This window comes from Anomaloglossus baeobatrachus, chromosome 6, assembly GCF_048569485.1.
Source record: "Anomaloglossus baeobatrachus isolate aAnoBae1 chromosome 6, aAnoBae1.hap1, whole genome shotgun sequence".
NCBI classification, from domain to species: domain Eukaryota; kingdom Metazoa; phylum Chordata; class Amphibia; order Anura; family Aromobatidae; genus Anomaloglossus; species Anomaloglossus baeobatrachus.
Window position 1 is genome coordinate 148,219,850 of NC_134358.1, and position 14,458 is coordinate 148,234,307.

Here is a 14,458-nt window from a genome sequence, read left to right on the forward strand (position 1 = left end):
TACTTGAAGAAGTTACATCACAAGCTCTCAATGATAAGAACAAAAATGAGGCTCTCATAGACTTGCACTATTTGTGACCTATGGTGCGCTCCATAAAATACTAAAGCTGCCTGCAGGTCACAAATCACCGGAGACGGACTGGCAGCAAGGCTGGAAAAAGATGAAGGCGGTGGCAGGTGAGTATAAGACTAGGGGCAGGGGACTTACATTTAAAGTACCCCCATCCAGCTCTCAAATAAAAAATTAAAAATGCCAGAGTGAAGCGTTGGTGATTTTAATGTTAAAAGTGTAAATCATTTTTTAGTATTATTTTTTTACAATTTTCATATCATTAGCTAATTGAGTTGAACAAAAGAACAAAAAAAAATTGCCGGGATTCTGGTCCAGCAGCCACGTTGGTAGACTGTGAAAGCCAGACCAGATCCTTATGAACTTCTTCATAGCTGCAGGCACCCTCAACAAAAATAGTCGAAATGTTGCAACTTTTACACTTACAACCTTTATAACACTGGGTTCCCCCATTTACAATAGTTGGTCAGAAATCACCTCCTCCCCCTCCCCTCACAGTGACATTTCTCAGATCACAGTTTGCTGAGAAAATGCTTCGATGAACGTCAATAGGGTTGGAGCTATTATATTGCTGCTCGTGTTCATGTTGCAGCTGAAAAGAACAGGATATATGAGTCTAATATTCGGTTTAGTGGCTAGTGTGAAATTTTAATATAAAATTGTGATTTGCAAAATTTAAATAACGTTATCAAATTTCAAAAAAAAAAAAAAAAAAAAAAAACCCCTAAAACATGGTTTTAAGCTAAATGTCTTTTTTTGTACGTAATCCTTTTAACAGTAAAATCATAAATTACATTACATTTTGGGCATAATATTTTTTATGCCGTTAGGGGTCTTTCTTTGTAAGTGGGTGCTATAAACAGTGTATTTTAGCTCAAAAAACACATCACTTGTCATGTCATAATGAAGATGGCCAGTTTATGGCTTGTTTACATGCCTGAATCTGAGGTCCATGTTCCATTCCATACTTTTTTGCCAAAACCAGTAACGGATCCCAGCAGGAGGAAACAGGGAAAAAAAAATGTAATGATAAAATATTTTATTCTAAACGAGCCACACACATTTGTAGATGTACAGGCAAGAAATGTTCCTTTACTTTACATCTTACTCTGTACACCCCACAAAACCGATACACTGGTGCAATACTAACATTACCGTTATATGGTCACTGGATGATGATAAAATCAAGTTTACTGGATTGGTTTTGATTAATGATCAGTATGGTGGTATTATCACTACGGTATATTCTGGTAATGGGCCTGCGTACTTTCAAACAACAGGGATGAATTTCAGGCCCAGTCCACTAAGGTATCCATTAATTTATTTGTCATGCATAACCAAGCCTACAGGTGTCACCCGCTATAGGAGCTTAACAGAGGACATTTCCAGATTAGAGATGTCAGAGAAAACAAATTTGGGTAATGATTTGCTTCTTACACAGATAAATGGTACCAAGTTGTCTGTTCTCCATTTATTTCTCAACCTCAGTAAAACACCAATCATCATTGGAGACATTAAACATGGCAGCTGAAGTCCCATGCTATGCATTAGGGTATGCTCACACGAGCGACAAATACGGACGAGAGCAATGCGAGAAATTCTCGCATTACACTCGAACCAATGTTATTCTATGAGTGCGAGCTGTTGGTCAGCTTTTCTCGCATCCAGATTCTGGATGCGAGAAAAGCGGCAGCATGCTGCGTTTTGCTGCTACCGCCTAATCTCTCGCACCCATTCAAGTGAATGGATGCGAGAGATACATCGGACTGCACTCGGATGTTATCCCAGTGCAGTGCGATATACGCACAGGCTGACAGTGGAGGAGATGGGAGGATTAACTCCTCCCTCTCCTCCGCAGTGCCCGCACTCAGCTTCACAGCTGTGACCCGATCGCAAGATCGGGTTACAGTCGCATGACACTCGGCTCAGGCTCGCAGCAAAGCCTGAGCCGGGGGACATTAGCATATCGCATCCGATGCTCTCACATCGGATGCCATACGCTCGTGTGAGTCCAGCGTTAAACCCACATGCACACGTTGAGTATTTGGTGAGTTTTTACCTAAATATTTGTAGCCAAAACCAGAAGTGGGTAAAAAATGTAGAAATGGTACCGTGTTTCCATTATACTTTTCCTCTGATTGTAAGACAAAACCAGGAGTGGAACAAATACTGAGGTAAAAAACTCACCAAATACCCAAAATATGCACATGGACTAAGAACTAACAGAAAGGTAGTTGCTATCGGCCTGTTCTACTCGGCGCTGGACCTCAGCAGTCACGTACTGCTCATCAAGAGAGTAGCTCTTCCTTTTCCATGACTGCCGATGTCATGCTGATCAACAGACGGCTCCCTGAGATTAGGCAGCGGGGAGCTGGCTGTCAAACAACATAATGTCAGCAGTAATGCCCTGTCAATAGAGCAGAGCAGAAGAGAAGCTGCTGCTTTGTCGACATGACTTCATCAGAAGCCACAGAATCTTCATCATCAGAAGTGGTCTATGTCCGCTCTGTGGCGGCAGAGATCTGCACTGGGCAGAACAGGCAGGTAGTTAGCAACTACCTTCATGTTGGTTCTTAGACCCAAGGTTAAAAATAAAAAAAAAAAATAGTCCCGAACAGCGCTTTTAACTGTGGCCTGGTAGCAGGGGCTCAGCAGTAGACCTTTTACATAAAAATACACTGGCAGCAAATTACTCTCAATCAGCCTTTATAGCTGTCACAAATCAATAACTTATGGGCAACAAAGCATAACTATCATTTTTAATTTTTATTTCATAGATTGATAATACAAATGAAAATAAGCTATTTTGTAATATATCAGAGAAATTTGCTTTCTCTGCCAGAATTGGTCATTATTACAATTCTTAATTCTGAGGTAAAATCTGCATTCAGTGAAGACTTTCCCCATTACTGAGAGGAGATGACAGTTGGTGATGACGTGATTCTGATGGGAGGAGCTAAATGTAAAAGGAGGAGCTAGAGGCAGAGCTCCACCCTCTCCTATCTACATAGAATCTCATCAGCAACATCTGCCATCTCCTATCGGAGTAATGGGAAAGTCTTCACTGAATACAGATTTTACCTCAGAATTGAGAATGCTGATAATGACTGAGCAATTCTGGCCGAGAAAGAAGCAGATCTGTCTGATAAAATATATTACAAAGTTGCCTATTTTCATGTGTACTATTGATTTATGAAATACAAATGAAAACAACGGTTATGCTTTAACCGTGTATAAAAATGTATTCTTGAGGAACATTTATATTGCATAATATCAGGTGAAATTATCTTTTGTTTGCCTAAAGGATCATCATTCTCTGCAGCACATCACTATGTGCAAACAGGACATGTGCCGCCGAGAACAATGGCGCCTGTGCACACAGACAATCCTTATATTTAATATGGTCTGCCTGTGTAAACCTGCTATCAGCTAACAAAGGCCGATCGGTGGGCGTTTAGTGCCACAAGTCTGGTAATATAAACCCATTTTAGGCTGCACTTTAAAGATAAAAATCTGGTTTAGTTGGGTTTATTTTATATTGGAAGTGTAGTCTCCTGTGTAGCACACAGTTGCTAAAAAGGTTGGATATTTTTTATTAATTATTGGGCTTTGTTCGCACTGGTAGAGCCTCCTTTGCGGGTGTTGTCTGCCATATCATATCTTTAATTGTAAGAATTTGAGAGTTTGCAGAACAATTCTTGCCATTAAAACACATCAGAATGCTCACCTTATCAGTTTGAATCCATTATAGCATCTATTATAAATAGAGGCCATTATGTCAGTGAGAACAGAGCCTTATAGAGCACCACAAAGTCATGATGCTGCAATCTTCTTACCTGCTGTGAGAAACAAGACCTTGCAGATTGCTCTGTGTAACCAAAGGAAGGTCCTTCAAACACAGCAGTTGGCAGTTTTAGAACCTCCTTCAAAAACTGGTCATATTTCTGATAAACCATGACACCGCTGGAATCCGATATCAGCGAGAAAATGTCTAAAAACAAAAGAAAAGGAAAAAAAACCTGGTTAAAAGGAAAATAAAAGTGTAAAAAAAGAAAATAAAGTTTAACTAACTATATTGTTGCTGAAACTCTCCACTACTCATATGTTTTGTGCAGATCACTCACATTTAAGCCATTTTATCTAAAGGAATTTAGCCCACCAGTAAATTGAGACTTATAACCTTAATTAGCAACAAGCAACATAACAGGGATTGTGCACCTCCAAATTAACCGCCAACCCCCACCCAAAAACAAAAATCCCAGTATTCTGACTAATATTCACCTTACTGATCCACCACCACTCCTATTCAAGACATGCCTTAGTCTCCCTCTTGTCATGCTTCCATTTTCAGCAGAAAACGCATGTGACTGCTGCATTCAAACAGTTGCAGTGGTGTCAAATCCAATACTGTTGCAGCCTGTGACCGACTGCAACAGTCACATGTCCAAATAGCTAACACAATGTGGAGCCACCAGCCTTTGCATGCGACCTGTTCCGGCTGTACATCCTGTTCAAGTAATTTTGGGGCTCAATTTTGCATCATAAGTCACACCTTTTTATGACTGAAGCCATGCACTTTTCCTTTTTACCCACCCCCTCCTTCTAAAACAAGCCATAAAAAGTGTCAAACACATAATAAACGAAGAATGTAAAGCATGGACTTACATCTCAATTTGTCCATAATTTTTCCCCCACACAGAGTGGCCAATGCCATTTTGACGGCAAAAACTGTGATCTTACCATGTCCTTCTCTGTATGACAAAGAAATGAAAAAAAAAATATTTAGAACATGTAATTGACCTGTAATTATATAATGGACCTGCGGGCAACAAACGCTTTGTTTAGGCTCTGTTCACATGCCCAGTAATCATCCTTTAGAATGGATCCAGCAGCGATCCACTGGCAAAAAAGTTATGAAAACACAACTTTCTTTTCAATTTTGAAAAAAATAATTTTTGCAGGATTTGTTTTTTTTTTTTTTTTAACATGGGAGCCTATGGAAAATGAATCCATTAACTGATTCTATTTATCTTCCATTTGAAACTGATCCAGTAAGAAAAAAACAGATCCTTTACAAATGAAAGAGAGACGGATGGCTAAATAGCAATCACTTAATGGATGCTTTCTCCATAGACTCCAAAGTTAAGAGAAACGGACCCTGCAAAAATACATTTTTCAAAAACAGGCAAAAAAGTTGTGCACAAATTTCTTGCCAACGGATCCATTCTAATGGATGATTAATGGACATGGGAACCCAGCCTTAGGCCTCTTTTACACATCAGTATGCTGCATCAGTGTTTCATCAGTATTTGTATGCCAAAACCAGGAGTGTCTCCAAAACACAGAAGAGGGGTCAGTTTTTAATTTTAGTTATTCTCTGTAAATTCCACTCCTGGTTTTCGCATTCAAATACTGATTGAAAATAGTGACGTGTGAAAGACGCCTTAGTCAGATACAAACCATTGCTGCATATTTAGCCATTGACTGAAAGCTTAATGGATTACAGCTGATTTCATTAGTATAAGAGGTTATCGGTTTTCACAAATAATTGCTCCACTAATAGTTATTGCCTGACATAACAAAACAATACTTAGCCGTTAAAGCTCCTGCTCCACCTCTCCGCTGTTCCCCATTTGATTGCGTCACGGTGCCTCTAATGGCGGCGTTGAACGGGGCGTTCCTGCCACGACCATTTAAATTGCGCTGTCAGATTTTGACAGTGCGATCTAAGAGGTTAGCAGGCGCAGGTGGATCACAAATCCACTAGCGCCTGTTAGCTGCATATGTCTGCTGTACAAATCAGCACACGTGCAGGGATCACCGCTGGCTCACAACAGCAGCTGGCAGTGATTACACCGGCATGACTTAGGACGTGCCAGTACGTCCTCGGCCGGAAAGAGGTTAATGGCTGTGTTAAGTTATTTAGAGGGCACACCAAATTTAAACTATTTTACAAGCTGTACACTGACCACTTTACATGTATCAAAGTGTCATATGTTCAGTGTTGACCCATGAAAAGATATAAAATATTTACAAAAAAGTGAGGAGTGTACTCACTTTTGTGGTATACTGTACATACACAATTGTGTCCAAACGTTTTGAGACTGACACAAATTTTGGTTTTCATAAGGTTTGCTGCTTCAGTTTTGTAGTGGCAATTTGCTTTAACTCTAGATTGTTATGAAGAGTTGTCAGATGAATTACAAAAAAATGTAAAGTTCTTCCTTGTCCCCAAAAAAATGTACTTAATAAAAAACAACAACATTTCAGCTGATTTTCAGACGCTCCACAAAATACCCTATTTACATAATCTTAGTGATCTTCTAGTTAGCGCAGGAAAAAATGTTAAGGACAAGGTATTTGTCATACCTATTGAATTGTATGAGTAGACTGGCTGCTTCAAAGGGACTGTGTCATTACAGAATGACTGTTCAAACCTAGTATAGGCGCTCAAAGCATCTTGGCGGGAATAATCATTTAAATACACCTTTCCACCTGCTTGTTTTCCTACTATATCTGACGGCTTTTGCTTCCTAGAGCTAGAGAAGGGCAATCGAAGAAGGGAGGGGTGGAGACTAATGGAACACAAGCAGGTGGGAAGGTGTATTGACATGATTGGCCCTGCCATGGTGCAGAAGCGCCTGTACTTGGTGTGAACTGTCATTCAATGCTGACAGAGTTCCTTTAAAAAGGTTGATTCTTGAAATTATGGTCTTCTGTTAACCATGGTTAAGTCAAAGGAAATGCATGCAATTATCATTACTTTCAAAAAGGCTTTATTGGCCGGGTGTCAAAAAAGGCAGCAAAGAAATCACTTGTCACTAAGAAAAACAATAAGAACAGATTGACGTTTCACAGAAAATACAGGGATTTGACTGCAAAGGGCTGGAGTAAAGTTGTTTTCCCTGAGAAGATTTTTAGAGACATGGGGAAAAATGACTGTCCAAAGAAAAAAAGGTAAGATCTATAATGAGTTCTGTGTCATGCCAACAATAAAGCATCCTGAACCCATTCATGTGTTGATTTGCTTTTCTTCCAAGAGTGGGCTAACTCACAATTTTGCCTAAGAAAATTGCAAGGCATAAAAGATGGTATCTAAACATCTTCTAAGAGCACCTTCTCTAAACGATCCAGGAGTAATTTTGGTGATGGACGATGCTTTTTTTTTTTAACATGATATTACTTTCCTCTTGTGAAGTGGTAGTCTAACTAAGTGGCTTGGTGAACACAACATTGAAATTTGTGGCAATAGCCAGAAAACTCTCAAGATTTTAATTCCATTGAGAACCTGTAATGAATCCTCAAAAAGTGGATGGACAAATAAAAAAATACTGAACGCCAAACACTGATTAGGCAAAAATAAGTTGACATCGGCCCAGAAGCAGATTTCAAACATACCAGGACGAAATGCAGAAAGCTTAAAAAAATAGGAGTCAACCCTGTAAATATCGAGTCTTGACATAAACTTGGTATATTCGTCCATTAAAGGTTAATAACGTATGAGATGCTTATAATTGTACGCCAATATACCATAGAAACATTTTATTAAAAAAATCTAAAATCACTGAAGCAGCAACATTTGTGAAAATCAAGATTTCGGTTAGTCTAAAAATTTTGGCAATGACTCTTCGCTGTGTGCACACTTATTAGACAAGTATTTTGACCAGATCATCACTCTGATACAAATTTTCCAAGTTTGATAAAAAGAAATGCGTAGGCTGCTTTCACACCTCCGGTTTCTGCAATGCGGCACAATCCGGCACTTTGCAGGAAAATCGCAACCGTTTTTTTTTGCTGCCGGTTGCGTTTTTTCTGCATAGACTTTAATTAGTGCCGCAAAGCCTTGCGTTCCATCCGTTTTTTGCCGCATGCGGCAGATTTAGCCGATGCGGCGGCCGGATGGAACGTTGCCTGGCACGTTTTTCGTGCGGCAAAAAAAACCCGCATCGCGCCGCATTCGGCCAATGCGGCGCATTTTTCAATGCATGCCTATGGCGGCCAGATGCGGCGCGATGCGGCAAAAACCGCATCCGGCTGCCGCATGCGGTTTTTGCCACTGCGCATGCTCAGTAGCATGCCGCAAGCGGCAAAAACCAGACGGGCCGCATGGGAAAAACTTATGCAAAGGAAGCGGTGTTTTCACCGCATCCGTTGCATAGCTTGCACAGCCGGATTGAGCCACACAGCTCAAGCCGGATGTGTGAAAGCAGCCTTATTTGATCAAGCAGATCAGGTGACGTGTATATGTGCAATGAGGGAGCATGTGGCCTAAGACTAGCAACACCCTTCATCAAGGTGAGCAAAATTATTAGGCAGCTTGTTTTCCGCAGGCGAAATGGGCCAAAAAAGGCATTTAATTATCTAAAAAAGTAAAAAAATTGTTAAATTTTACGGAAGGATGCAGCACTTTTGAAATTGCTTAGATATTGGGGCATGATCACAGAACCATCAAAGGTTTTATTGTAAATAGTCAACTGGATTGCAAAAAACACATTGAGAATAAAAGTTACACAAATCAAATGTGAAGTGACCAGGAACCCAATATCCTCCATTACTGTCATATTCCAGAATTACAACTTTCCTGGAGTATCCAGAAGCACAAGGTCTTCAGTGCTCACAGGCATGGCCAAGAGGCAAGCAGAAACCCAACCACTATTGAAAAAGACGCAAGTTGAAAAGTCAAGACTGGGCCAAGAAATATCTGTAGTTGGATTTTTCAAACATTTTATGGACTGATAAGATGAGTGACTCTTAATGGACAAGAGGAATGGACCCATAGCTGGATCAGTAAGGAGCACCGACCTCCACATCGACACAGACACTGGGAAGATGAAGGTGGAGTACTACTATAGGCTGGTATTAAAAATGGCCTTTTTGGGTTAAAGGAGGACTCAAAACCAACTTCCAAACTTACTGATAAGTTTTAGAAGACACTTTCTTCAAACAGTGGTAGAGGAAAAAGTCACAATCTTAAGAAAACCATGACTTTTATGCAAGACAATGCTCTATCGCATGTACCAAAGTCTCCACTGCTTGGCTAACCAGTAGAGAACTTAAAGATAAAAATAAATTACTTGGCCCCTTCCGCACCTGACAAACTTTATAGAGAACCTGTGGGGACTTCCTAAACAGGAGATTCCCAGTGACGAGAAACAGACCACCTCTCTGAACAGTGCCTGGGAGGCTGTGGTTGGTGTCGCTAAAAAGTTGATCAACAACAGATTAAAAAACTGACAGAATCCATGGATGGAAGGCTTATTGAAAAGAAGGGGGGCTATATTGGTCACTGATATAAACTTTTATTTTTAGACTTGCCATTTTGAATTTTGATGCATAATAATTCTGCACACTAATATTTACCCAACAATTCTGCATACAAAGATATTCACATAAAGACAAAACTTAAATTTTACTTTCTAAAATATCCAGTTTTGTTAATCTTCTGGATGGACCAACACTAGAGGATGAGAAGAGAGAGAAGAGAGGAGAGCGAAGAGAGGAGAGCAAAGAGATGAGAGAGGAAAGAGAGGAGAGCCGAGAGAGGAGAGGAGAGAAAAAAAAGAGGAGAAAAAAGAAAGAGAAGAGAGGAGAGAGAGAAGAGAGGAGAGAGACTGGAGAGAGTTGAGGAGTGTGCAGCATGGAAATACAAAGATGTGTGCTGCTGTCTTACTTCATGTTGGATGTATATTATGTAGCAATCAGGCTAAGTTCACACAGTGCATCTTTTGCTGCATTTTGAGGTCACAAAGATGCACCTATATGCATGCATTTCCTTCTCCCTGCAAAGTCTATAAGATTTTGATTTTGCTGTCCACAATGGGCATCTTTTGTTGGCTGCGTTTTTGAAGATGCACCCCAGATTTAGCATGGCAATTCTTTTTGTGTTTTTTTCCAGCGGTTTTGAGCCCCTCCAGTCAATAGATTTGACTTTGGGCAAAACGTGGTAAAACCACGTAAAAAATGCATTGCATTTTTGATATGGTGCGTTTTTCATGCCTTTTTTGGGACAAATATGCTGCATCTTTGTGGTTAAAAAAAAAAAAAAAATGCCGCGTGTGAACATACCCTAAAATGTGGATTCCTGTGTATTATGGAACAGCAGGAGGATAGAAACAACAGCAGAAGTAAATCTTTCAGCCGTTTTCTATGTGGCTTCACTGGTACAGGTTCTCTACAGTTTATAGTACGACTCATAATAGGCCTGTACATATATACTGTACTGGATCTGCACAATATATAGTAAGACACTCTTGCATACGTGGATTAATCCTTTAGAAGCAGCTATATTTTCTTCCTTTAGCTAGGCTTCAAAACAAACAAGGTATTTTATTATGTGGCTAATAATATTTTGTATGAAGTTCAATACTGTATTGTGGTTGTAGGTGATGTGTATTTGTCTTTCACCGATAAACGGTATAGCACATTGTGATGCACTGGTGAAATACTAACCACTTGTGTTAATCTGTTTGGGTATAATAATGAGAAAAATAGGTGGGCGCAATTTAACATTGTGTTCTATGGACCAGTGACTTGGCAAAACTGGGAAATTGAGGAGTCCACCCTAAATCCTGCAGATCTGAGCTATATTACCATTCAGATGCTATATAAAATCACATCTTCCTTCTGATAGATAGTATCTACTAGAGAAGAGAATATCACCAGACTGAGCGTTTACTTGAAAACAAAAAAAAGGTATAATCTGTTTCCTGTAAAATTGATAAAAAGTCATTTGATTTGCTAATGATCGATATTAGAAAGGTCTTAAAATGTAATTTCTGTCACTTGCATTTTCTAAGAACTGCTACGTTGTCTTTAAGATATCTTTCTTAATTGAAATCAAATGTTCCCTATTCTGTTAGCCCCTCCCACACATTCACAGATTAGTTATACATTCCCTATATTTATACAGCGGAAATATACTTACGGGTCATAGGCTGCCAACAAGAAGTTTAACAATAAGCCGATAGACTGTTCTACATTAATTTGGTGAGTTGTTGGCATTCGCTTATTGAGCTGGTAAAATATAGTGGATAAAACCGCTTCCAGACGCGCCACGTTCAGCTCTACGTTAGGATCCAGATTATTCAGTGAATTCTCCCGGAGTGCTTCAATAATATTCCATATATCTACCAGATGCACTGGATGGAAACACAAAGCAAATCACAAAGGTTTAGGACACTCAGTACAATGATGCTTCTATGTAATACATGGACATTACATCTGCTGGTCAAAATAATTTTATGCGACAAATTTAGTGTTGTATGTAATGCTTAAATAAAAAAAAACAAACATCTATATTCTTAGTGTACTTGTTGTTTACAACATGTCCTGCTCAGAACTGTACTGAGTTCACTAAGGGAACTTAAACAATTCCCTTCTGTAGGCGGCTGCATGTTAACATCTGTCTGAGGGCTCGTGCGCACGTTGCGTAATAGCATGCATTTACGCTGCATATTGCACTGTAGAGTAAATGCATGCGTCCTGCGTCCCCAGCACAATCTATGTAGATTGTGCATGATATGTGCGCATGATGCTTTTTTGAACGCAGCGATTTGGGTGCTAAAATTTTGACCCAAATCCGTGCGTTCATAAAATGAGCATGTCAATTATTCAGTGCGCTATGGATGCAGCTCCCACTGTGTCTACGGGAGAGACAGCATCCCGAGCGCATGAAATCAGCATGTAATCTGCTGAAACACTGCATCCATTACGCACATGTGCTGTCAAATCGCTGCAGAAATTTCAGCATTTACGTGCGAACAAGCCCTTACAGTTGGGATCAACATTATTGGCATTGTTACTTAATTATTATACTTAGGACACTATCTTCAGACATAAGTTTGTATTTTCCATCTCTGCATAATTTGAATTTCTAAATACATTAAAAAAGGAAACTGTCCATACATGCAGTCATTCCAAAAAGAAATCTGGTCAAATACATACTCAGGATTAAATGACTCTTTGCTAAAACTCATTTCATAGAATCATAGACTATTAGAGTTGGAAGGGACCTCCTGGGTCATCTAGTCCAACCCCCTGCTCAAAGCAGGAGTCACTAAATCATCCCAGACCGATGTCCGTCCAACCTCTTCCATTGAAGGAGAACTCCAACCTCTCGTGGCAGCCTGTTCCACTCATTGATCACCCTCACTGTCAAAAAGTTTTTTCTAATATCTAATCTGTGTCTCCTCCCCATCAGTTTCATCCCATTGCTTCTAGTCTTTCCTTGTGAAAATGAGAATAAAACTGATCCCTCTACAGTGTGACAGCCTTTAAGATATTTGTAGACAGCTATTAAGTCTCCTCTCAGTCTTCTCTTTTGAACAATCTTTGGCAACAATGACCATATTCACTTTTTTTTTCTAGCCATCTGTGAGCTAATTTTTTGGGGATTGTTTTTTCTACTACAATTCTCTCAAGCTCGAGAATGTTTGTGGTTTCTTTTCCTAAAAGCAGCAGATGTAATCTCTTTCTAAAGATTTCTATTAGAATTTATGATTTGGGCTCATCGCCGGCCAGTTTTGTGTGCTTTTGGTCATAATCTTGCTGCAGGACCCATATTGGACTCAAAGCAGGTTTTCTGGAGGTGTTTACATTAGAACATTTTTGTGAAGAAGTGCTCATAGGAACTCTCGTTCATGATACTCTGCAGTCTAAATAGGCTGTTGATCACCCAATGAACGGGCAGAACGCTGGTTTACAGGTGACATTATCTTAATTTTCACAAAAGACGATCATTCTTCGCAGTGCATCATCCTGTATAAACAGGACCGGCACTGCCGAGAACAGTAGCAGCCTAGACACAGTAAACGAGCTACGGCATTACAAATCACTAGAGAGCCAGTCGTGATGCGGTCTGTTTATGTAAACAGGCTACTAAACAAGCACCGATTAGTAAAAATATACCGATCGGCGGTCGTTTAACGATAACATGTGATCTGATAGATGCTCTCCATGGATTGAGCAGTATGTATAAGGCACTGGCTGTATTAACTCAGCCAGGCTGCAGCATTTCAGTGAAAAACATACTCTTAATAGTCGCCAGGGTCTGAGACACGCTGCATGTATCCGACCTGTCAATCTTGGGCAGCGGGCAAGGAGAAGCCGCCGGTACACCTGGCTGTCCAACTACTCTATAGTGCAGTTTAATCCCCGGTGACTAAAAAGTATGTGTTTCTCTGAAATGTCACAGTTTTCAGAGTCAACCATACCTCGCTGAGTTCATACACAGAGTGCCTTATACAGGATTCCCATGGATTGGGCAGCATGTACCAAATGTCAGGTTCTTTTTAACACTGCCAAATCGGTTAATGCAAACCCATCTTTATACTTGTGGTTCCTCTAAAGTACTCTGATAATCCTCCTCATTGTTCCTGAAACATGTTCAAGACCTCGAGTCCTAGAGACAACAAAGCAGCCCTAAGCATTATAGAGCCTCCACCATGTTTCACTGTACAAGGGCGCACTTTAGTTTGTAGGCTTCATTTCATAGTCCATAAACACAATGAGGGAGTGGATTGCCAAAAAAATATAGCTTGAATTCACCCGTCTATAGAACATTTTCCAGAAAAAAAAACCAAACACACACCTTTTTTATGCAGTTTGTGGTGTATGGTACTTGTTAGAAACCATAACGCCTCTCCACCTCAACTTGAAGTTCTTTGGAAGTTGTTCATTGAATATTGTATATGGTGTCTCTAAGGCTCTGTGCGCACTGGGAAGTGGAATTTTCTTGAGAAAATTCCGCATGCCCTCAAAGATTACCGCACCCGCGGTAAAAAACCGCGGGAAACCGCACCCGAAAACCGCATGCAGTTTGCCGCGGTTTGCTGTGGTTTTACCGCGGTATTGTTCGCGGTATTGCCGCGGTTTTGCCGCGTGCGGGTTGGGATGTGCTTTATTGCTTTCAATGCAATAAAGCACATTGAAGAAAAAAAAAAAAAAAAAAAAAGTCATTTAATTCTGAGAGTAGATAGACAGAAGAATAGATAGAGGGATAGATAGAGAGAGGGATAGATAGATAGATAGATAGATAGATAGATAGAGGGATAGATAGATAGAGGGATAGATGGATAGATAGATGACAGATCGCTGCATTTCCCACGGTCGGCAGTGAGTTCACATTACCGGCCGTGGGAAATGACCGGTAATTACCTCTGCTGCATTCAGCCTGTCTCTGTGACAGTCGCGGCTGGATGGAAGCAGCGCTGGACGTCGGACCTGGATTATGCCGGAGCTTTGGTGCGGGAGGGGTTAATAAAATGGTGAACGAGGCTTGTTTGTTTTATTTAAAATAAAGGATTTTTCTGTGTGTTTTTTTTCACTTTACTTACGGGTTGATCATGTCAGCTGTCACATAGACGCTGCCATGATCAAGCCTGGGGTTAAT

General features: G+C 40.2%; 1 protein-coding gene across 15 annotated transcripts in view; it reads right to left on the reverse strand.

Moving 5' to 3' along the window:
- Positions 1–14,458, reverse strand: part of DTNA (dystrobrevin alpha) — a 340,802-nt gene that overhangs the window by 100,835 nt on the left and 225,509 nt on the right. For all 15 annotated transcript variants that reach the window (XM_075353296.1, XM_075353295.1, XM_075353298.1 and 12 more), the window contains exons 4-7: positions 10,994–11,207; positions 4,735–4,820; positions 3,906–4,060; positions 1,007–1,036 (exon numbers count right to left, since the gene is read on the reverse strand). In XM_075353296.1, coding sequence (XP_075209411.1) covers positions 1,007–1,036; positions 3,906–4,060; positions 4,735–4,820; positions 10,994–11,207 — 485 coding nt within the window. The remainder of the gene's footprint in view (positions 1–1,006; positions 1,037–3,905; positions 4,061–4,734; positions 4,821–10,993; positions 11,208–14,458) is intronic.